Raw genomic sequence first — 25852 nt, 5'->3', positions numbered from 1 at the left:
CCTTTCCACATCCAGGCCCCACAAAACTTTCCATGGTTTACCCCAGACACTTCACATGCCCTGGTTCAATCCATTGACAGCACGTCGACCCCGGTATACCACATCGTTCCAATTCACTTTATTCCTTGCAAGCCTTTCACCCTCCTGAATGTTCAGGCCCCGATCACTCAAAATCTTTTTCACTCCATCTTTCCACCTCCAATTTGGTCTCCCACTTCTCCTCGTTCCCTCCACCTCTGACACATATATCCTTTTAGTCAATCTTTCCTCACTCATTCTCTCCATTTGACCAAACCATTTCAAAACACCTCTTCTGCTCTCTCAACCACACTATTTTTATTACCACACATCTCTCTTACCCTTTCATTACTTACTTGATCAAACCACCTCACACCTCATATTGTCCTCAAAGATCTCATTTCCAACACATCCACCCTCCTCCGCACAACCCTATCTATAGCCCACGCCTCGCAACCATATAACATTGTTGGAACCACTATTCCTTCAAACATACCCATTTTCGCCTTCTGAGATAATGTTTTCGCCTTCCACACATTTTTCAACGCTCCCAGAACTTTCGCCCCCTCCCCCACCCTGTGACTCACTTCCGCTTCCATGGTTCCATCCACTGCCAAATCCACTCTCAGATATCTAAAACACTTCCTCCAGTTTTTCTCCATTTAAACTTACCTCCCAATTGACTTGTCCCTCAACCCTACTGTACCTGATAACCTTGCTCTTATTCACATTTGCTCTCAGCTTTCTTCTTTCACACACTTTACCAAACTCAGCCACCAGCTTCAGCAGTTTCTCACCCGAATCAGCCACCAGCGCTGTATCATCAGCGAATAACAACTGACTCATTTACCAAGCTACAACACACTGCATACTTGCCCCTCTCTCCAAAACTCTTGCATTCACCTCCCTAACAACCCCATCCATAAACAAATTAAACAACCATGGAGGCATCACGCACCCATACCGCGAACCGACATTCACTGAGAACCAATCACTTTCCTCTCTTCCTACTCGTACACATGCCTTACATCCTCGATAAAAACTTTTCACTGCTTCTGACAACTTGCCTCCCGCATCATATATTCTTAATACCTTCTACAGAACATCTCTATCAACTTTTTCATATGCCACCTCCAGATCCACAAATACTACATACATATCCATTTGCTTTTCTAAGTATTTCTCACATACATTCTTCAGAGCAAACACCTGATCCACACATCCTTTACCACTTCTGAAACCACACTGCTCTTCCCCAATCTGATGCTCTGTACACGCCCTCACCCTCTAAATCAATATCCTCCCATATAATTTCCTAGGAATACTCAACAAACTTATACCTCTGTAATTTGAGCACTCATCTTTATTCCCTTTACCTTCGTACAATGGCAATATGCGTGCATTTCGCCAATGCTAATGGACTTTAAGATCCATACATACATTGAATATCCTTGCGAATCAGTCAACAACGCAGTCACCCCCTCTTTGAATAAATTCCACTGTAATGCTATTTAAACCCGCCGTCTTGCCGGATTTTATGTTCCGCATAGCTTTCACTAACTATTTTCTCTCAACCAAACCATTCACCCTCGCCCTTTCACTTCGCACACCACCCCGACCAAAACATCCTGTATCTGCCACTCTATCATCAAACACATTCAACAAACCTTGAAAATACACCCTCCATCTCCTCGCTTCATCACTACCGTTATTACCTCCCAACTTTCCCCCCTTCACCGATGTTGCCATTTGTTCTCTTGTCTTAAGCGCATTATTCACCTCCTTCCAAAGCATCTTTTTACCCTCCCTAAAGTTTAATGATACTCTCTCACCTTAACTCTAATTTGCCCTCTTTTTCAACCTTTGCACTTCTCTTGACCTCCTGCCCCTTTCTTTTATACATCTCTTAATCATTAGCACTACTTCCCTGAAAAATCGTCCAAACGCCTCTCTTTTCTTTTTTACGAACAGCTTTACGTGTTCATCCCACCACTCACTACACTTTCTGATCTGCCCATCTCCCACGTATTCCCCACGTGTCGTAGAAGGCGACTAAAGGGGAAGGAAGTGGGCGGCTGGAACCCCCCTCCTTGTATTTAAATTTCTTAAAGGGAAATATATATATATGTATATATAAATGGAGATAGAGGAGAAAGAATACTTCCCACGTATTCCCTACGTGTCGTAAAAGGCAACTAAAACTGGGTGGGGGGGGGGGGCTAGAAATCCTCCCCTTCAGTTTTTAATCTTCCAAAAAACCCAGATAACGGTGCCAAGTGAGGATATTTCCTCTAAGGCTCAATCGTTTGTTCTTGACGCTACCTCGCTAACGCGGGAAATGGTGAATATATATGAAGATTATGTATGAATATCAACCCATTGACCTAGATTTGATTACAATATCAAATTCTGAAACTTCACTTCCTTGTTACAGATCATTTAATTTAGTATTTGTCATATCTGTCACCCGTCTTACCACTATACAGATTTCTTCTGCCCATCTTGACAGTGTGTTGATTACAGTTTCCTTACCTGATTCAGTGACTCCCCAGCCGCTCATAGTGATGTTCTTGCCGATAAAATCGTCAGTGGCCCAGGAGCGTGGAGGTAGACACACAGGTCCTACAGTCTGGGTGAAAGTCAGTGACGACTGCAACCTGCAAGATCACTTTAGGTCAGCTCATTGTACGTCTCCTGTGTCAACAAGTGAAGTGTTTCTGATATGATGACCATTTTCATAATGCTTCAACCATTCTTGTCGTGTATTGTGTATATCAGTCCTTTTCACAGTATATCTATGTACTTTTAAGGTGTATTTGTGCAGATTATTACCTCAATATCTTACAAGAGTTTCTTCTATGTATACACCAGGGTGACTGTCTATATATATATATATATATATATATATATATATATATATATATATATATATATATTGTTACGAACGTGTGCGCGTGTGCCCACATGTTCGTGTATATAACGTGTGTGTGTGTCCTTGTGTATGGTGATGTAATCCTGTTTTGAAGCCAGATGGCCATTTGTCCTTGAGCACCCGGACCCTTCTCAGAGGCCTGAGATTAAGTTGTCAATCAGTTACGGAATATTTCACCACCGTACGGGATATGTCATTGCTGCATGTTTAAATAAGAGGAGTGCGAACTACGCAGAATGTGCGACGCTAAGGACTCCAACCAATCACAAGTGCTCTTAGTCCCATAGCCAATCAAGGATAGCGTTATAGCTAGCAGGGCGAACGCTTGTCTTTACTGTAATATATACCCATGACACCCGCTGAGATTTGATTCCTTCAGCAGTCACGAGCCCAGCAAGGTAATGTAGGCTTTCCTTTCTCGAGCCCCGTAGCTACCGCTGCCCTAGTTTGCAAGATGTTTACTGTGTCACGTCAGGTCTAAGTGTAATGTTATCGAACAAAGTGTCCTAAAGGAAAGAGATCTGGTTTGAAATCTTACCTGGAATGTAGAATGTGAAATATTGAATATCAAGTGTTAACAAATGTGTTTGTACCTGATCAATTTGCTTGTCATCTTGTATTCTCATTCCTTGTATTATATGTCGATGTAACCCTGGTCTTTAATTTAATCCCATAACGTTAAGATGGTGCTATCCTGAGTTGTGCAACATAACAAATCTAACGTCCTTGCAGAGACAAGGATCAGTATAGTATTTGTAACATATACATGTTACTGGTGACCTTGCCCGAATAAGTATCGAATTCTTAATAATATATATATATATATATATATATATATATATATATATATATATATATATATATATATATATATATATATATATATATATATATATTTATATATATAAATATATATATATTGCTGTTCGCTGATGATACAGCGCTGGTGGCTGATTCATGTGAGAAACTGCAGAAGCTGGTGACTGAGTTTGGTAAAGTGTGTGAAAGAAGAAAGTTAAGAGTAAATGTGAATAAGAGCAAGGTAATTAGGTACAGTAGGGTTGAGGGTCAAGTCAATTGGGAGGTGAGTTTGAATGAAGAAAAACTGAAGGAAGTGAAGTGTTTTAGATATCTGGGAGTGGATCTGGCAGCGGATGGAACCATGGAAGCGGAAGTGGATCATAGGGTGGGGGAGGGGGCGAAAATTCTGGGAGCCTTGAAGAATGTGTGGAAGTCGAGAACATTATCTCGGAAAGCAAAAATGGGTATGTTTGAAGGAATAGTGGTTCCAACAATGTTGTATGGTTGCGAGGCGTGGGCTATGGATAGAGTTGTGCGCAGGAGGATGGATGTGCTGGAAATGAGATGTTTGAGGACAATGTGTGGTGTGAGGTGGTTTGATCGAGTAAGTAACGTAAGGGTAAGAGAGATGTGTGGAAATAAAAAGAGCGTGGTTGAGAGAGCAGAAGAGGGTGTTTTGAAATGGTTTGGGCACATGGAGAGAATGAGTGAGGAAAGATTGACCAAGAGGATATATGTGTCGGAGGTGGAGGGAACGAGGAGAAAAGGAAGACCAAATTGGAGGTGGAAAGATGGAGTGAAAAAGATTTTGTGTGATCGGGGCCTGAACATGCAGGAGGGTGAAAGGCGGGCAAGGAATAGAGTGAATTGGAGCGATGTGGTATACCGGGGTTGACGTGCTGTCAGTGGATTGAATCAAGGCATGTGAAGCGTCTGGGGTAAACCATGGAAAGCTGTGTAGGTATGTATATTTGCGTGTGTGGACGTATGTGTATACATGTGTATGGGGGTGTGTTGGGCCATTTCTTTCGTCTGTATATATATATATATATATATATATATATATATATATATATATATATATATATATATATATATATATATATATATATATATCCCCTGGGGATAGGGGAGAAAGAATACTTCCTACGCATTCCTCACGTGTCGTAAAAGGCGACTAAAGGGGACGGGAGCGGGGGCTGGAAACCCTCCCCTCCTTGTATTTTAACTTTCTAAAAGGGGAAACAGAAGAAGGAGTCACGCGGGGAGTGCTCATCCTCCTCGAAGGCTCAGACTGGGGTGTCGAAATGTGTGTGGATGTAACCAAGATGAGGAAAAAGGAGAGATAGGTAGTATTTGAGGAAAGGAACCTAAATGTTTTGGCTCTGAGTGATACGAAGCTCAAGGGTAAAGGGGAAGAGTGGTTTGGGAATGTCTTGGGAGTAAAGTCAGGGGTTAGTGAGAGGACAAGAGCAAGGGAAGGAGTAGCACTACTCCTGAAACAGGAGTGGTGGAAGTATGTGATTGAGTGTAAGAAAGCAAACTCTAGACTGATATGGGTAAAACTGAATGTGGATGGAGAGAGATGGGTGATTATTGGTGCATATGTACCTGGGCATGAGAAGAAAGATCATGAGAGGCAAGTGTTTTGGGAGCAGCTGAGTGAGTGTTAGTAGTTTTGATGAATGAGACCGGGTTATAGTGATGGGTGATTTGAATGCAAAGGTGAGTAATGTGGCAGTTGAGGGAAAAATAGGTATACATGGGGTGTTCAGTGTTGTAAATGGAAATGGTGAAGAGCTTGTAGATTTATGTGCTGAAAATGGACTGGTGACTGGAGATACCTGTTTAAAAAGAGAGATATACGTAAGTAGAGATGGCCAAAGAGCGTTACTGGATTATGTGTTAAATAATAGGCGCGCGAAAGAGAGACTTTTGGATGTTAATGTGCTGAGAGGTGCAACTGGAGGGATGTCTGATCATTATCTTGTGGAGGCGAAGGTGAAGATTTGTAAAGGTTTTCAGAAAAGAAGAGAGAATGTTGGGGTGAAGAGAGTGGTGAGAGTAACTGAGCTTGAGAGGGAGACTTGTGTGAGGAAGTGCCAGAAGAGACTGAGTACAGAATGGAAAAAGGTGAGAACAAAGGAGGTAAGGGGAGTGGGGGAGGAATGGGATGTATTTAGGGAAGCAGTGATGGCTTGCGCAAAAGGTGCTTGTGGCATGAGAAGCATGGAAGATGGGCAAATTAGAAGGGGTAGTGAGTGGTGGGATGAAGAAGTAAGATTATTAGTGAAAGAGAAGAGAGAGGCATTTGGACGATTTTTGCAGGGAAATAATGCAAATGACTGGGAGATGTATAAATGAAAGGTACAAGAGGTGAAAAAGAGGGCAAATGAGAGTTGGGGTGAGAGAGTATCATTAAATTTCGGGGAGAATAAAAACATGTTTTGGAAGGAGGTAAACAAAGTGCGAAAGACAAGGGAATCAATGGGAACTTCAGTGAAGGGGGCTAATGGGGAGGTGATAACAAGTAGTGGTGATGTGAGGAGGTGGAGTGAGTATTTTGAAGGTTTGTTGAATGTGTTTGATGACAGAGTGGCAGATATAGGGTGTTTTGGTCGAGGTGGTGTGCAAAGTGAGAGGGTTAAGGAAAATGATTTGGTAAACGGAGAAGATGTGGTAAAAGCTTTGCGGAAGATGAAAGCCAGCAAGGCAACGGGTTTAGATGGTATTGCAGTGGAATTTATCAAAAAAGGGGGTGACTCTATTGTTGACTAGTTGGTAAGGTTATTCAATGTATGTATGACTCATGGTGAGGTGCCTGAGGATTGGCGGAATGCTTGCATAGTGCCATTATACAAAGGCAAAGACGATAAAAGTGAGTGCTCAAATTACAGAGGTATATGTTTGTTGAGTATTCCTGGTAAATAATATGGGAAGGTATTGATTGAGAGGGTGAAGGCATGTACAGAGCATCAGATTGGTGAAGAGCAGTATGGTTTCAGAAGTGGTAGAGGATGTGTGGATCAGGTGTTTGCTTTGAAGAATGTATGTGAGAGATACTTAGAAAAGCAAATGGATTTGTATGTAGCATTTATGGATCTGGATAAGGCATATGATAGAGTTGATAGAGATGCTCTGTGGAAGGTACTAAGAATATATGGTGTGGGAGGCAAGTTGTTAGAAGCAGTGAAAAGTTTTTATCGAGGATGTAAGGCATGTGTACGTGTAGGAAGAAAGGAAAGTGATTGGTTCTCAGTGAATGTAGGTTTGCGGCAGGGGTGTTTGATGTCTCCATGGTTGTTTAATTTGTTTATGGATGGGGTTGTTAGGGAGGTAAATGCAAGAGTTTTGGAAAGAGTGGCAAGTATGCAGTCTGTTGTGGATGAGAGAGCTTGGGAAGTGAGTCAGTTGTTGTTTGCTGATGATAAACCGCTGGTGGCTGATTCGTGTGAGAATCTGCAGAAGCTGGTGACTGAGTTTGGTAAAGTGTGTGAAAGAAGAAAGCTGAGAGTAAATGTGAATAAGAGCAAGGTTATTAGGTACAGTAGGGTTGAGGGACAAGTCAATTGGGAGGTAAGTTTGAATGGAGAAAAACTGGAGGAAGTGAAGTGTTATAGATATCTGAGAGTGGATCTGGCAGCGGATGGAACCATGGAAGCGGAAGTGAATCATAGGGTGGGTGAGGGGGCGAAAGTTTTGGGAGCGTTGAAGAATGTGTGGAAGTCGAGAACACTATTTCGGAAAGGGAAAATGGGTGTATGTTTGAGGGAATAGTGGTTCCAACAATGTTATATGGTTGCGAGGCGTGGGCTATAGATAGAGTTGTGCGGAGGAGGGTGGATGTGCTGGAAATGAGATGTTTGAGGACAATATGTGCTGTGAGATGCTTTGATCGAGTAAGTAATGATAGGGTAAGAGAGATGTGTGGTAATAAAAAGAGTGTGGTTGAGAGAGCAGAAGTGGGTTTTTTGAAATGGTTTGGTCACATGGAGATAGTGTGTGAGGAAAGATTGACAAAGAGGATATATGTGTCAGAGGTGGAGGGAACAAGGAGAAGTGGGAGACCAAATTGGATGTGGAAAAATGGAATGAAAAAGATGTTGAGCGATCGGGGCCTGAACATGCAGGAGGGTGAAAGGAGGGCAAGGAATAGAGTGAATTGGAGCGATGTGGTATACCGGGGTTGACGTGCTGTCAGTGGATTGAATCAAGGCATGTGAAGCGTTTGGGGTAAACCATGGAAAGCTGTGTAGGTATGTATATTTGCGTGTGTGGACGTATGTATATACATGTGTATGGGGGGGGGGGGGTTGGGCCATTTCTTTCGTCTGTTTCCTTGCGCTGCCTCGCAAACGCGGGAGACAGCGACAAAGTATAATAAAGAAAAAAAAAAAATAAGAGATTAGTGAAAAAATTTCAGTCCTGCCAGGCAAGGGTTAAGATCAAACATCTCTCTCTTCCTTTTCAATTCTACAACCTTCTTGAAGTTCTCGTACTGATACCTACAGAATGTTCTAGTCTCAACTGCAGTAGCCCAAGAGACACTCCCATACTACTTGACACACATTAATGACTTACTTGAGAAGAGCTATATCATGCGATGGAAAGTCGTAGTTCACGTGACCTGAGGGAGGGACCTCAGCCTGAACGTTATAGCCGCCGTGGGTGCCTGGTTCCTGCTTCAGGTGGGCACCAACAGTGACTCTGATGCTTGAAACCGGGATCACTGATCCATCGTCGTCAGTCCTGTGGATGTGGAGTACATACAGGTCGATGAATACACACCCTGCTCTACTGTTGTTCAAACTTTGGAAATAAAGTAGATGTAATCAGCTGGAGGAGGAGAATTCTTAGTTTGCCATAAAATCCTTTATGATAAAGGGAGAGAAAAGGTTTATATTTTGATATTGGAAATCGCTGCTATAGGTACTCTACCGATGCATAGAAAGTCTGTTTCATTCATGTTTGCTTCGGTGCCTTTATGAGGCACTAAGGGGCTCGCCGCTTGGCTGGGTGAGATCTCATGACGATACATTAGGGGCTCACCAAGCGACATTGTGGGGGTTTAGTCCATAATACAGAGGGACTTTCCTGATGAGGTGTTGAGAAATGATCTGGTCACACAGCGAAGGGCTCATCTTGTATTACTCACCATGCAGTTACGAGAGCTCTGCTGTTGACACTCAAGGCTCAGCCAGTGAACCATAAAAGTTAAATCTCATGACACTCCAAGCAGACTTGGTGACACCGAGGGGCCAGTTACCGTGAGGACTCATCTCATGACACGGTGAGAGTTTACCTCATGACAACAAGGTCCAGCAGAGTGCATGATAAGAGATGACCTGGTGATCCTTAAGGATCAACCATGAACTCAACATGAGCGCACCTTGTGATGCACAAGGTTCACCAAGGGATACCTGGTGACACTGTAAAGGTTCACTCATCCTACCCAGGGCATTACCTGGTGACACTGTGAAACCACTTGATGACACGGTAAGGTCACTGTGACACCAGAGTCTCACTTTGTGACGCATGATAGGAAAACATTGTGACATAATGACTCGCCTGGTGACACATAAAGACTCACTTGGTGACACTTGCTGACAGAGTAAGGGCTTAACAGGTGACATAGTAAGGACTCACCTGGTGCCACAGTACGGTGTCACCAGGCGATACAGTGAGAACTCACTTGCTGATGCAATGGGCGGCCGTCAGGACCCACTCTTCGTTGATGATGGATCCGCCACAGGAAGCTCCCTGGCCATCTGACCAAAACGTCACCACCCACACCTACAACACACAGATACCAAGTTACTACACTCCAGTCCTTTCTGTCTCCCAGAAAACTTCATACTTAAGACATACTCTCTAGCTTGCGTAAATATGGTAATGAATACGATTAAATGCTCACAGAGCAAATGAGTGGGAGATGTATAAAAGAAAGATGTTCTGGAAGAAGGTAAATAAAGTGCGTAAGACAAGAGAGCAAATGGGAACTTCAGTGAAGGGGGCTAATGGGGAGGTGATAACAAGTAGTGGTGATGTGAGAAGGAGATGGAGTGAGTATTTTGAAGGTTTGTTGAATGTGTTTGATGATAGAGTGGCAGATACAGGGTGTTTTGGTCGAGGTGGTGTGCAAAGTGATAGGGTTAGGGTAAACAGAGAAGAGGTAGTGAAAGTTTTCCGGAAGATGAAAGCCGGCAAGGCAGTAGGTTTCGATGGTATTCCAGTGGAATTTATTAAAAAAAAGGGGGTGACTGTATTGTTGACTGGATGGTAAGGTTATTTAATGTATGTATGATTCATGGTGAGGTGCCTGAGGATTGGCAGAATGCTTGCATAGTGCCATTGTACAAAGGCATAGGGGATAAGAGTGAGTGCTCAAATTACAGAGGTATAAGTTTCTTCAGTATTCCTGGTAAATCATATGGGAGGGTGTTGATTGAGAGGGGGACGGCATGTACGGAGGATCAGATTGGGGAAGAGCAGTGTGGTTTCAGAAGTGGTAGAGGATGTGTGGATCAGGTGTTTGCTTTGAAGAATGTATGTGAGAAATACTTAGAAAAGCAAATGGATTTGTATGTAGCATTTATGGATCTGGAGAAGGCATATGATAGAGTTGATAGAGATGCTCTAAGGTACTAAGAATATATGGTGTGGGAGGCAAGTTGTTAAAAGCAGTGAAAAGTTTTTATCGAGGATGTAAGGCATGTGTACGTGTAGGAAGAGAGGAAAGTGATTGGTTCTCAGTGAATGTAGGTTTGCGGCAGGGGTGTGTGATGTCTCCATGGTTGTTTAATTTGTTTATGGATGGGGTTGTTAGGGAGGTGAATGCAAGAGTTTTGGAAAGAGGGGAAAGTATGAAGTCTGTTGTGGATGAGAGAACTTGGGAAGTGAGTCATCTGTTGTTCGCTGATAATATAGCGCTGGTGGCTGCTTCATGTGAGAAACTGCAGAAGCTGGTAAATGAGTTTGGTGAAGTGTGTGAAGAAGAAAGTTAAGAGTAAATGTGAATAGGAGAAAGGTTATTAGGTACAGTAGGGTTGAGGGTCAAGGCAATTGGGAGGTAAGTTTGAATGGAGAAAAACTAGAGGAATTAAAGTGTTTTAGATATCTGGGAGTGGATCTGGCAGCGGATGGAACCATGGAAGCGGAAGTGAATCATAGGGTGGGGGAGGGGGCGAAAATCTTGGGAGCCTTGAAGAATGTTTGGAAGTCGAGAACATTATCTCGGAAAGCAAAAATGGGTATGTTTGAAGGAATAGTGGTTCCAACAATGTTGTATGGTTGCGAGGCGTGGGCTATGGATAGAGTTGTGCGCAGGAGGGTGGATGTGCTGGAAATGAGATGTTTGAGGACAATGTGTGGTGTGAGGTGGTTTGATCGAGTAAGTAATGTAAGGGTGAGAGAGATGTGTGGAAATAAAAAGAGCGTGGTTGAGAGAGCAGAAGAGTGTGTTTTGAAATGGTTTGGTCACATGGAGAGAATGAGTGAGGAGAGATTGACCAAGAGGATATATGTGTTGGAGGTGGAGGGAACGAGGAGAAGTGGGAGACCAAATTGGAGGTGGAAAGATGGAGTGAAAAAGATTTTGTGTGATCGGGGCCTGAACATGCAGGAGGTTGAGAGGCGGGCAAGGAATAGAGTGAATTGGATCGATGTGGTATACCGGGGTTGACGTGCTGTCAGTGGATTGAATCAGGGCATGTGAAGCGTCTGTGGTAAACCATGGAAAGTTGTGTGGGGCCTGGATGTGGAAAGGAAGCTGTGGTTTCGGGCATTATTGCATGACAGCTAGAGACTGAGTGTGAACAAATGGGGCCTTTGTTGTCTTTTCCTAGTGCTACTTCGCACACATGAGGGGGGAAGGGGTTGGTATTCCATGTGTGGCGAGGTGGCGATGGGAATGAATAAAGGCAGACATTGTGAATTATGTGCATGGGTATATATGTATGTGCCTGTGTGTGTATATATATGTGTACATTAAGATGTATAGGTATGTATATTTGCGTGTGTGGACGTGTATGCATATACATTGTGTATGGGGTGGGTTGGGCCATTTCTTTCGTCTGTTTCCTTGCGCTACCTCGCAAACGCGGGAGACCGCGACAAAGCAAAAAAGAAAATAAAGAAAAAAAAAAAAAAATATATATATATATATATATATATATATATATATATATATATATATATATATATATATATATATATATATATATATTTTTCTTTTTTTTTTTTTTTTGCTTTGTCGCTGTCTCCCGCGTTTGCGAGGTAGCGCAAGGAAACAGACGAAAGAAATGGCCCAACCCACCCCCATACACATGTATATACATACGTCCACACACGCAAATATACATACCTACACAGCTTTCCATGGTTTACCCCAGACGCTTCACATGCCTTGATTCAATCCACTGACAGCACGTCAACCCCGGTATACCACATCGCTCCAATTCACTCTATTCCTTGCCCTCCTTTCACCCTCCTGCATGTTCAGGCCCCGATCACACAAAATCTTTTTCACTCCATCTTTCCACCTCCAATTTGGTCTCCCTCTTCTCCTCGTTCCCTCCACCTCCGACACATATATCCTCTTGGTCAATCTTTCCTCACTCATTCTCTCCATGTGACCAAACCATTTCAAAACACCCTCTTCTGCTCTCTCGACCACGCTCTTTTTATTTCCACACATCTCTTTTACCCTTACGTTACTTACTCGATCAAACCACCTCACACCACACATTGTCCTTAAACATCTCATTTCCAGCACATCCATCCTCCTGCGCACAACTCTATCCATAGTCCACGCCTCGCAACCATACAACATTGTTGGAACCACTATTCCTTCAAACATACCCATTTTTGCTTTCCGAGATAATGTTCTCGACTTCCACACATTCTTCAACGGTCCCAGAATTTTCGCCCCCTCCCCCACCCTATGATCCACTTCCACTTCCATGGTTCCATCCGCTGCCAGATCCACTCCCAGATATCTAAAACACTTCACTTCCTCCAGTTTTTCTCCATTCAAACTTACCTCCCAATTGACTTGACCCTCAACCCTACTGTACCTAATAACCTTGCTCTTATTCACATTTACTCTTAACTTTCTTCTTTCACACACTTTACCAAACTCAGTCACCAAGTTCTGCAGTTTCTCACAAGAATCAGCCACCAGCGCTGTATCATCAGCGAACAACAACTGACTCACTTCCCAAGCTCTCTCATCCCCAACAGACTTCATACTTGCCCCTCTTTCCAAAACTCTTGCATTCACCTCCCTAACAACCCCATCCATAAACAAATTAAACAACCATGGAGACATCACACACCCCTGCCGCAAACCTACATTCACTGAGAACCAATCACTTTCCTCTCTTCCTACACGTACACATGCCTTACATTCTCGATAAAAACTTTTCACTGCTTCTAACAACTTGCCTCACACACCATATATTCTTAATACCTTCCACAGAGCATCTCTATCAACTCTATCATATGCCTTCTCCAGATCCATAAATGCTACATACAAATCCATTTGCTTTTCTAAGTATTTCTCACATACATTCTTCAAAGCAAACACCTGATCCACACATCCTCTACCACTTCTGAAACCACACTGCTCTTCCCCAATCTGATGCTCTGTACATGCCTTCACCCTCTCAATCAATACCCTCCCATATAATTTGCCAGGAATACTCAACAAACTTATACCTCTGTAATTTGAGCACTCACTCTTATCCCCTTTGCCTTTGTACAATGGCACTATGCACGCATTCCGTCAATCCTCAGGCACCTCACCATGAGTCATACATACATTAAATATATATATATATATATATATATATATATATATATATATATATATATATATATATATATATATATATATATATATATATATATATATATATATATATATATATATATATATATTTTCATACTATTCGCCATTTTCCGCGTAGCGAGGTAGCGTCAAGAACAGAGGACTGGGCCCTTGAGGGAATACCCTCACCTAGCCCCCTTCTCTGTTCCTTCTTTTGGAAAATTAAAAAAAAAAACGAGAGGGGAGGATTTCCAGTCCCCCGCTCCCTTCCCTTTTAGTCGCCTTCTACGACACGCAGGGAATACGTGGGAAGTATTCTTTCTCCCCTATCCCCAGGGATAATATATATATATATATATATATATATATATATATATATATATATATATATATATATATATCTTTGGAATAGTTATTTAATGAAACTACAAAGAGATTACTCTAAAGACTTTGTAGTTTATAAGCCAATATTGCTTCAACTCATTATTCAGATGAGTAAAATATGATAAACCAACACGTTCAACTTATTTGTGCAGGAAGTCGCCATAGTTTTTACTGCCTCTCCAAGCGGTCGACCTACTGACCTTGGTAACGTTAACATAAGTATAGGGTTTACTAATATATGTGTTAACTCAAGTAACAGTGTCAACCCCAACTCCATTACTCTCCTCTCGCCTCACCTGCCACGGGTACTCATTAGGTTGAGTCTCAACTCCATTGACGATCCTAAGGTTATGTATACCACAACTGGGGTGCGACAGTGGAAGGTTATTTCCCCCCTCAGTCGTAGTGATGTCCTCAGTCGTAGTGCTGCTCTCAGTAGTAGCGGCTGGGTTTCCTGAAACAAATGCAGTGAAATCAATTGAAAGGGATCAGGTGCTTCTGTTGTTACCTAAAGCTGAGGGATCCCCTTACGGTTTTCAATACATTGTGGTGATCTTCAGTAGTATTTATGTTTTTGATTACATGGGAAGGGCGTAATATGTAATGGTTGTAAGATGTGGAAGGTTCGGTGCGACAGTGTGAGTGTTATGGGATGCTGCGAAGCTTATCCATATATCAGCCGTTGTGGAATATGAAGGTTGTTGATACTGCAAGGGTTTGAGGATGTGCTGAAGCTTTTGCTTAGTGTGATAGTTGCTGATATTGCAAGGGCTCTAGGTGTTGTGAGAGTTATGAATATTCGTGGTCTGTAAAATGCTGTTAAGGTTGTGGCACGTTTTCTTGGCTTTATAGGCAACTGGCTAGCTAATACACAAAGATCACTAGTAGTGCCATGCTTAGAACAGAATTAAAAACTCACCGGTATTTGTGACAGTACATTTGAAGCCTTTAGCATTTCCTCTTCTGTTTGTTCTAAAGAAAGCCTTGAGGACTCCTCCAGTAGTTGTGGTGGTCGGAGGGGTATTGCGTCTCCTGTAACTGCACAGTAAAACCCACAAAAGAGGAAGAGAGGGAATATATGTTAGGTTTAGACACTGTAAAGAAAATAACTAAGCAACAAGTAAACTTTGTTTACGAAAGGATCCGATGGATTTCAAAAGAGTCACTTGTACTCCTGTTGTCTTGGTAAAATTGGTTAGAGTGAATGCGAGACGCATTTCTTAATAGTTGTGGTACCTGTTCTGCACAGTGTTTACTCTCGAAATAGAAAGAAAATAAAGTTCATTATAACTATTTGAAAACAGTGTATTATGCATTGTTTACTTTGCTTTATGCACATTGAGATGAAGAATAAGTGGAAGGAGAGAATGATATATCGGAGAGCAAAAATGGGTGTTTGAAGGAATAGTGGTTCTAACAATGTCATATGGTTGCGAGGCATGGCTTATAGATAGGGTTGTACTGGGGAGGGTGGATGTGTTGGAAATGACATGTTTGAGGACAATGTGTGGTGTGAGGTGGTTTGATCGAGTAAGCAATAAAGGTGTGAGAGAGATGTGTGAAAGTAAAAAGTGAGGTTGAGAGAGCGGAAGATGGTGTATTGAAATGGTTTGGACATATGGAGAGAATGAGTGAGGAAATATTGACAAACAGGATACATATGTCGGGGGTGGAGTGATCAAGGAGAAGCGGGAGACCAAAAAGGAGGTGGAGAGATGGAGTGAAAAAGATTCTGAACGATCGAAACCTGAACATACCGCTAGGCTATGATCGCCCCTAATAGGGAAATGATTAAGAACAGAGAATGTTGAGGTGGAGAGAGTGGTGAGAGTAAGTGAGCGTGGAAAACAGACTTGTATGAGGAAGTACCAGGAGAGAATGAATGCAGACTGGAAAAAGGTGAGAGCAAAGGGTGTAACGGGAGTGGGGAAGGAATGGGATCAATTTTGGGAAGCAGTGATGGCTTGCACAAAAGATGCTTGTGGCATGAAAAACGTGGGAGGTGGGCAGATTAGAAAGGGTAGTGAGTGGTGAGATGAAGAAGTAAGATTATTACTGACAGAGAAGAAAGAGGCATTTGGACGATTTTTATAGGGAAATAGTGCAAATGACTGGGAGATGATTAAGAGTTCAAAAGAAAGATACAAGAGGTGAAAAACAGGGCAAATGAGAGTTGGGGTGAGAGTATCATTGAATTTTAGGGAGAATAAAAAGATGCTTTGAAAAGAGGTAAATGAAGTGCATAAGACAAGAGGACAAATGGGAACATCGGTCAAGGAGGCAAATGGGGAGGTAATAACAAGTAGTGGTGATGTGAGAAGGAAATGAAGTGAATATTTTGAAGGTTTCTTGAATGTGTTAGATGATAGAGTGGCAGATATAGGGTGTTTTGGTCGAGGTGGTGTGCGAAGTGAGAGGGTCAGGAAGAATGGTTTGGTAAACAGAGAAGAGGTACTGAAAGCTTTGCAGATGATGAAAGCCGGCAAGGCGGCGGGTTTGGATGGTATTGCAGTGGAATTTATTAAAAAAGGTGGTGACTGTGTCGTTGACTGGTTGGTGAGGATGTTCAATGTATGTATGGCTCATGGTGAAGTACCTGAGGATTGGCGGAATACATGTATAGTGCCATTGTATAAACGCAAAGGGGACAAAGGTGAGTGCTCAAATTACAGAGGTATAACTTTATTGAGTATTCCTGGGAAATTATAAGGGAGGGTATTGATTGAGAGGGTGAAGGCATATACAGAACATCAGATTGGGGAAGTGCAGTGTGGTTTCAGAAGTGGTAGAGGATGTGTGGATCAAGTATTTGCTTTGAAGAATGTATGAGAGAAATACTTAGAAAAACAAATGGATTTGTACCTAGCATTTATGGATGCGGAGAACGCATATGATAGAATTGAAAGAGATGCTCTGTGGAAGGTAATAAGAGTATATGCTGAGGGAGGTAAGTTGCTAGAGGCAGTGAAAGGTTTTTATCGAGGATGTAAGGCATGTGTACGAGTAGGAAGAGAGGAAAGTGATTGGTTCCCAGTGAATTCAAGAGTTTTGGAGAGAGGGGCGAGTATGCAGTTTGTTCTGGATGAGAGGGCTCGGGAAATGAGTCAGTTGTTACTCGCTGATTATACAGAGAGGGTGTCTGATTCGGATGAGAAACTGCAGAAGCTGGTGATTGTGTATGGTAAAGTGTGCAAAGAAAGAAAGCAGAGAGTAAATGTGAATAAGAGCAAGGTTATCAGGTACAGTAGGGTTGAGGGACAAGTCAATTGGGAGATACGTTTGAATGGAGAAAAACTGGAGGAAGTGAAGTGTTTTAGATATCTGGCAGTGGATTTAAAAGTGGATGGAACCATGGAATAGGAAGTGAGTCACAGTGTGAGGAAGTAGACGAAGGTACTGGGAGCGTTGAATAATGTGTGGAAGGCGAGAACGATATCTCGAAGAGCAAAAATGGGTATGTTTGAAGGAATGTTGGTTCCAACGATGTTATATGGTTGTACGAAGGAATGTGGATGTGTTGGAATACACCCTCTTCTGCTCTCTCAACCAAACATCTCTCTCACCCTTTCATTACTTACTCGATCAAACGACGTCACACCACATAGTGTCCTCAAATATCTCATTTCCAAAACATCCATCCACCTCCGCACAACCCCATCTATAGCCCACGCCTCGCAACCATATAACATTGTTGGAACCACTATTCCTTCAAACATACCCACTTTTCCTTTCCGAGATAATGTTCTCGCCTTCCACACATTGTTCAGCGCTCCCAGAAACTTCGCCCCCTCTCCCACCCTGTGACTCACTTCCGCTTCCATAGTTCCGTCCGCTGCCAAATCAACTCCCAGATATCTAAAACACTTCACTTCCTCCAGTTTTTCTTTTATTAAGCTTACCTCCCAATTGACTTGTCCCTCCACCCTACTGTACCTAATAAGCTTATTCTTATTCACATTTACTCTCAGCTTTCTTCTTTCACACACTTTACCAAACTCAGTCACCAGCTTCTGCAGTTTCTCACACGAATCAGCCACCAGCGCTGTATCATTAGCGAACAACAACTGACCCACTTCCCAAGACCTCTCATCCACAACGGACTGCGTTCTTTCACCTTTCACCAAAAATCATCCATTCACCTCCCTAACAACCCCATCTACAAACATTTTAAACAACCATGGAGACATCACGCATCCCCGCCGCAAACCGGCATTCACTGGAAACCAGTCACTTTCCTCTCTTCCTACTCGTAAACGTGCCTTACATTCTCGATAAAAACTTTGCTTCTAGCAACTTACCTCCCGCACTATATACTCTTAATACCTTCCACAGAGCATCTCTATCAGCTCTATCATATGCCTTCTGCACATCTATAAATGATACATACAAATCCATTTGTTTTTCTAAGTATTTCTCACATACATTCGTCAAAGCAAACACCTGATCCACACATTCTCTACCACTTCTGAAAAAACACTGCTCTTCCCCAATGTGATTCTCTGTACGTGACTTCACCCTCTCAATCGATACCCTCCCATTTGATTTTCAGGAATACTCAACAAACTTATACCTCTGTAATTTGAACACTTACCTTTATCCCCTTTGCCCTTATACAATGGCACTATGCATGCATTCCGCCAATCCTCAGGCACCTCACCATAAGTCATACATACACTGAATATCCTCACCAACCAGTCAACAACACACTCATCTCGTTTTTTAATAAATTCCACTGCAATACCATCCAAACCCGCCGCCTTGCCGGCTTTCATCTTCCGCAAAGCTTTCACTACCGCTTCTCTGTTTACCAAACCATTCTCCCCCTTCACTTCGCACACCACCTCGATCAAAACACCCTATATCTGCCACTCTGTTATCAAACACATTCAACAAACCTTCAAAATGCTCACTCCATTTCCTTCTCACATCACCGCTACTTCTTATAGCCTCCCCATTAGCCCCCTTCACCGATGTTCCCATTTGTTCTCTTGTCTTACGCACTTTATTTATCTCCTTCCAAAATATCGTTTTATTCTCCCTGAAATTTAATGATACATTCTCACCTCAACTCTCATTTGCCCTCTTTCCTCTTTTTCCACATCTTGCACCTTTCTTTTGACCTCCTGCCTCTTTCTTTTATACATCTCCCACTCATTTGCATTATTTCCCTGCAAAATCGTCCAAATGCCTCTCTCTTCTCTTTCACTAATAATCTTACTTCTTCATCCCACCACTCACTACTTTTTCTAATCTGCCCACCTCCCACGCTTCTCATGCCACAAGCATCTTTTGCACAAGCCATCACTGCTTTCCTAAATACATCCCATTCCTCCCCCACTCCCTCTATGTCCTTTGCTCTCACCTTTCTCCATTCTGCACTCAGTCTCTCCTGGTACTTCCTCACACAAGTCTCCTTCCCAAGCTCACTTATTCTCACCACTCTCTTCATCCCAACATTTTCTCTTCTTTTCTGAAAACCTTTACAAATCCCCACCTTCGCCTCCACAAGATAATGATCAGACATCCCTCCAGTTGCACCTCTCAGCACATTGACATCCAAAAGTCTCTCTTTTACACACCTATCAATCAACACGTAATCCAATAACGCTCTCTGGCCATCTTTCCTACTTACATACGTATACTTATGTATATCTCTCTTTTTAAGCCAGGTATTCCAAATCACCTGTCCTTTTTCGGCACACAGATCTGCAAGCTCTTCACCATTTCCATTTACAACACTGAACATCCCATGTACACCAATCATTCCCTCAACTGCCATATTACTCACCTTTACATTCAAATCACCCATCCCTATAACCCGGTCTCGTGCATCAAAACTGCTAACTCAGCTGCTCCCAAAACACTTGCCTCTCATGATCTTTCTTCTCATGCCCAGGTGCATAGGCACCAATAACCACCCATCTCTCTCCATCCACTTTCAGTTTCACCCATATCAATCTAGAGTTTACTTTCTTACACTCTGTCACATACTGCCACAACTCCTGTTTCAAAAGTATTGCTACTCCTTCCTTTGCTCTTGTCCTCTCACCAACCCCCGACTTTATTCCCAAAACATTCCCAAAACACTCTTCCCCTTTAACCTTGAGCTTCGTTTCACTTAGAGCCAAAACATCCAGGTTCTTTTCCTCAAGCATACTACCTATCTCTCCTTTTTTTCTCATCGTGGCTACATCCACACACATTCAGACACTCCAGTCCGAGCCTTCGAGGAGGATCAGCTATCCCCGCGTGACTCCTTCTTCTATTTCCCCTTTTAGAGAGTGAAAATACAAGGAGGGGAGGGTTTCTAGCCCCCCCGCTCCCGTGCCCTTCAGTCGCCTTCTACGACACGCAGGGAATGCGTGAGAAGTATTCTTTCTCCCCTATCCCTAGGATTTGTTGCACGAGACAGGATTATAGTGATGGGTGATTAAATGCGAACGTGAGTAATGTGGCAGTTTAGGGTATGATTGGTGTACCTGCGGTGTCCAGTTTTTAAATGGAAATGGCGAAGAGCTTGTGGATTTGTGTGCTGAAAAAAAGACTGGTGATTGTGATTACCTGGTTTAAAAAGAGAGATATGCATATGTATACGTATGTGAGTATCTTGTGGAGACTTAAGAGAACATTTGCAAAGGTTTTCAAAAAAAGAGAGAATGTTGGGGAGAAGAGAGTGGTGGGTGTAAGTGAGCTTGGAAAGGAGACTTTTGTGAGGAAATACCAGGGGAAGTTGGGTGGAGAATAGCAAAAGGTGTTTGCAAATGACGTGAGGGGTGTGGTTGATTAATGGGATGTATTTAGAGAAGCAGTGATGGCTTCCGGAAAAGATGCATGTGACATGAGAAAAGTGGGAGGTAGGGAGATTACAAAAAGTAGTGAGAGGCGGTATGAAGAAGCAAGGTTTTTAATGATATTAAAGAATTGAGGCGTTTCGACAATACTTACAGGGAAGTAGTGCAAATGACTGGGAGTTGTATAAAAGAAAGCGGCAGGAGGTTAAGATAAAGGTGCAAGGGTTGAAAGGAGGGCAGACGAGAGTTGGTGTGAGACAGTATCAATAAATTTTAGGGAAACTGAAAAGATGTTTTTTAAGGAGGTAAATAACGTACGTAAGACTAGAGAACAAACAGGAACATCGGTGAAGGGGACAAGAGGAGAGGCAATAACAGGTAGTGATGAAGTGAGAAGGAGATGGAGTGAGTATTTTGAAGGTTTGTTGAATGTGTATGCTGATAGAGTGACAGATATAGGGTGTTTTGGTCGGGGCGGTGTGCAGAATGAGAGAGTCAGGGAGAATGGTTTGGTAAAGAGAGATGAGGTAGTGAAAGCTTTGCGGAAGATGAAGTCCGTCAAGGTGACATGTTTGGATGGTATTGCAGTGGAACTTATCAAAAAAGGGGGCTACTGTATAATCAATTGCTTGGAAAGGATATTCCATGTAAGTATGGATCAATGGGAAGTGCCTGAGGATTGGCAGAATGCATACATAGTGCCAATGTACAAAGAGAGTAAAGGTGAGCGTTCACATTACAGAGGCATACGTGCAGTGTGGTTTCAGAAGTGGTAGAGGATATGTGGATCAGGTGTTTGCTTTGAAGAATATATGTGAGAAATACTTAGAAAAATAGATGGATTTGTATGTAGCATTTATGGGTCTGGAGATTGCATATGATAGAGTTGATAGAAATGCTTTCTGGAAAATTTTAAGAGTATTTCGTGTGGAAGTTAACTTGTTACAAGCAGAGAAAAGTTTTTACCAAGGAAGTATGGCATTAGTACGAGTAGAAAGAAAGGAGAGTGATTGGTTCCCAATGAATGTAGGTTTCTGGCAGAGGTGTGTGATGTCCCCACGGTTGTTTAGTTTGTTTATATATGGGGTGGTTAGGGAGGTAAACCGATGTGTTTTGGAGAGGGGAGAGTATGCAGTCTGTTGGGGATAAAAGGCCTGGGAAAGGAGTCAGGTATTGTTCGCCAATGATACAGCTCTAATGGCTAATTCGTGTGAGAAACTGCAAAAGTTGGTGACTGAGTGTGGTAAAGAGTGTGAAAGGAGAAAATTGAGAGTAAGTGTCAATAAGAGCAAGGTTATTAGATTCGGTAGGGTTGAGGGAGAAGTTAAACGGAATGTAAGTTTCAATGGAGAAAAATTAGAGGAAGTTAAGTGTTTTACATGTCTGAGAGTGGACTTAGCAGCGGATAGAACTATGGAAGCGGAAGTGAGTCACAGGGTGGCGGAGGGGGCGAAGGTTCTTGGATCGATGAATAATGTGTGGAAGTAGAGAACATTATTTCGGAGAGCAAAAATGGGTATGTTTGAAGCAAAAGTAGTTCTAACAGTGTTATACAGTTGCAACGTTTCTACGGAGAAGGGTGGATGTGTTAGAAATGAAACGTTTGTGGGCAGTATGTGGTGTGAGGTGGTTTGATCGAGTAAGTAATGAAGAATAAGAGAGATATGTGGAAATTTTACACAATGTGGTTAAGAGAGCAGAAAATTGTGGGTCTAAATTGTTTGGACACATGGAGAGAATGAGTGAGGAAAGATTGACAAAGAAGATATATGTGTCAGAGGTGGAGGGAACAAGGAAAAGCGGGAGACCAAATTAGAGGTGGAAGGTTGGAGGAAATTGATTTTCAGCCTGAACATACAGAAGGGTGACGGGCGTAAAAAGAATAGTGAACTGGAACGATGTGGTATACCGAGGTCGACGTGCTGTCATTGGACTAAACCAGAGCATATGAATCGTCTAGGGTAAACCATGGAAATGCCTGTGGGGCCTGGATGTGGATAAGATGTGGTCTCGGTGCAGTTCACATGACAGCTAGAGACTGAATGTGAACTAATGTGGCTTTTTTGTCTGTTCTCGTGACGCTACCCTCTCTCTCTCTCTCTCTCTCTCTCTCTCTCTCTCTCTCTCTCTCTCTCTCTCTCTCTCTCTCTCTCTCTCTCTCTCTCTCTCTCTCTCTCTCTCTCTCTCTCTCTCTCTCTCTCTCTCTCTCTCTCTCTCTCTCCACAGTTACCTGTGGTAGTGAAGGTCAGACACAACGGTAACACTTACTAAACGTAGCGTGATCCATCGTTGTCGATCCCAAGATAGTCTCTGCCGCCAGCCAGAACGAAGTCACTGCAGGTCATCTCCAGTTCCTCCCCATCACCAGCGGCCTGTGACGTAACCATCTAGGAATTAATCTGTGTACAAAGAGGAAGCTTCTACAAAATGCCTACAAAACAGTGTTCCTTCCTACAGCGTAGCAAGACAGGGCAGTGGCTGCTACAGGAGCCCTCATTACCGTGAGGCACCACATCATTTCCGACACTCCATATCGCCTTCAACGTCAAAGAAATTTTTCCCTCACTGATACGGAAAATAATCTGCAGTCAACCGTCTGTATTGCCAACTGGACTTATTCCGTCTTTAAGGTTTTACGTGGAGGAATCCGTGACGTTAAACAACGACGCTAACAAGATCAGTCAGTATGACCAAAGTGATTCACAGGTTTGGGAAGATGTGAGTTCGACGTCCGTCCGTCTAGTTGAGGCCACCTCTCAGGGACCAGCAGAACTTATGGCACCGTCACAATCCAAACTTTATTTAATTCCTTCAGTGGAAGAAAGTTGAATCAATGATAAAAGAATGGCCAGGTGGGCGGGCATGAGCTAATTCAGTAGTCAGTACTGATCCACGATTACGGTGGGACGGTGGAACCGATCCTGGTCCCAAACCATCTTTTTCCTATGTTCATATCTCACTTGAAGCCTATGTCCGATCGCCTGGCTTTTCATAAAACCTTGGCTTCGACTTCCTACCAGCCGGGATGGGGTTGGTGGGAGGTGGGGTGGGGAAAAGAAAGTATGTCTTGTGACTACAAACCCCTTGATAAGCTTGGCAAAGGGTCGTTCGATATCAAACGACCTCCACCTGCCACAACAGTTCTTATGTTGGGTGGTTGGCTACATAGGAGGAAACAAGTGCTAAGCCAGCTCTATCCTCACCTTTATGAATAAATTACATTAATAAGGAGTAAGAGGTCTTGGGAGTTAGGAACTCAGGTAAGCGATCTCTTCAAAATTTTAGTAAAGAGCGCCTGTCATGGTTATTCTGGAAGTATTTATGCTTGATGTAACGACTACTCATCGAAACACTGCATCCAAAATGTATAACATCAAAGATGTTGTTTCCTTTCGTATCTGATATGTTTGGGCCGACAAGTGTGAACAAGTGCTCCCTCCTTTCCCCTTCCCATACGGTACTTCAGATGCTACACTTTCAACACCATATAGTAGATTTAGGGCTTAAATCAGGTCTCCTCTGACTCTGCTTTCATATTGTCAGCCCAAGCTCTTTCAGCCTTACTTTATATGGTAAGTTCCCTAGCCAGAGACTGACTCTCCTTTATAGCGTTTTCCTGCTTATCATTGTACCACTTGTGGAGATACCAGGCTTACACTGTATGTTCCATGAGGGGACGAACCAATCTGTTGTTTAGCCCGAGCAAAAATTTATTCCTCTCAACATGACATTCGTTTCAGATGCAACCGTTGCAGTGTTAACTGTTGCCATCAAGGTAGGAGTAATATACACACCTAAAGCCTTATCTTTCTCCGTTTTCTCCAGCCTTTCTTTATCACCTCTGTATTCATACCCTTCATGTTTTTTTCTTCCTCCTAATTGTAAGAAGTTGTACATGTTGTCGTTGTATGTATTCACGCATTCTTTAAGTTCATTCATATCTGGCTGAACAATATACGTCTTTCTGGGTCTCTTATTCACCTGTATTTCTTAGCATCGTCTGCAAAAGTATGTCATTAGACTGGTTCCCGTTCAGTAGGTCATATACAAAGATCAGAAGCAGATTTGGCGGGAGAACACCATCCTATAGGATTCCACTCCAACCTAACCTAACCAGTTTGAAAATGATGCTTTTGGTTTTCCTTTTTGCCTCCTACCAGGAAATAAATTCTCAATAAGTGTAACACCGTTCCAGTAACTCCAATAGCTTAGTCTTACAAGCAACCTATTTCGTGGGATTGAATGATTAGCCTTATGATATTCGAAGCAAACATTTCTACTGACCAGTTCGACAGTAGCAATTTCCAGTTCTCGACAGTCTATTCAAAACAAGTCTTTGTATAGGTTTGTGTTGCTGTTCACTGAGTAAGATTTTAACTTCAAAATGTCGCATCAGTTACTGTCAATATGCATTACACTGATATCAGATTGTCAAGATGGTAGTTAAGAGGCTATGTATGCGCCCCTTTTATGTATACAGGTATTATGTATTCCTGCTTTCATTTATACATATAAGCTTACATATTATCTCATCTTCAAACATATATAGCTTACAACCAACACTGTTGATAACATCCGGTCCCAGTCAGTATTTGTTCTCTTATAATGGAAACAATACATATGTGAGAGTAATGACATTGTTGGAGTGAGAGGTTTGAGATAAATGATGGAGAGCCTCAAGGTTATGTAATGTCACTATGGTTATCTAATATCGTTATGGATGGAGCGCTCCGTAAGGTGGGAACTAGCAGGGATGATATCGATGTACTGTTGCTAGTGAATTGTAGTGAGGGTGGAAAGTTACCACCGTCAGTGTATGCAGATGATACTGTGGTGTTAGCTGAACTATAGATAAAGAGTTGGATGGAATAGTGGGGTCGTTTGGATGATGTATGTTGTAGGAAAATAAGGAATGGAACTGTGAATGAAACTGAAACTCTAGTTTTTGGGTGAGAGGATATGTCATGGGTCTGATGTTAGTCTAATTACTGTAGATCTGAAAACTCTGGATCGATAAAAGTATCTGGGAAGAAAGTTCACCAGGGAATCTTGTGAAGGAAGATGAACTGAAAACTATACTGACAGCACAAATGAACT

At 42.5% G+C, this 25852-nt stretch overlaps 1 protein-coding gene across 2 annotated transcripts in view; it reads right to left on the bottom strand.

Annotated features, from left to right (window-relative positions):
- Window positions 1–25852, bottom strand: part of LOC139765245 (brachyurin-like) — a 43032-nt gene that overhangs the window by 4491 nt on the left and 12689 nt on the right. For both annotated transcript variants that reach the window (XM_071692582.1, XM_071692581.1), the window contains exons 4-9: window positions 23024–23127; window positions 14884–15002; window positions 14261–14418; window positions 9444–9544; window positions 8333–8500; window positions 2551–2675 (exon numbers count right to left, since the gene is read on the bottom strand). In XM_071692582.1, coding sequence (XP_071548683.1) covers window positions 2551–2675; window positions 8333–8500; window positions 9444–9544; window positions 14261–14418; window positions 14884–15002; window positions 23024–23100 — 748 coding nt within the window. In that variant the 5' untranslated portion in view covers window positions 23101–23127. The remainder of the gene's footprint in view (window positions 1–2550; window positions 2676–8332; window positions 8501–9443; window positions 9545–14260; window positions 14419–14883; window positions 15003–23023; window positions 23128–25852) is intronic.

The sequence above is a fragment of the Panulirus ornatus genome, chromosome 53, assembly GCF_036320965.1.
Source record: "Panulirus ornatus isolate Po-2019 chromosome 53, ASM3632096v1, whole genome shotgun sequence".
In the NCBI taxonomy this organism is placed as follows: domain Eukaryota; kingdom Metazoa; phylum Arthropoda; class Malacostraca; order Decapoda; family Palinuridae; genus Panulirus; species Panulirus ornatus.
The sequence above is the reverse complement of the archived record's forward strand: the minus strand, read 5'-3'. Positions and strand labels throughout refer to the sequence as shown.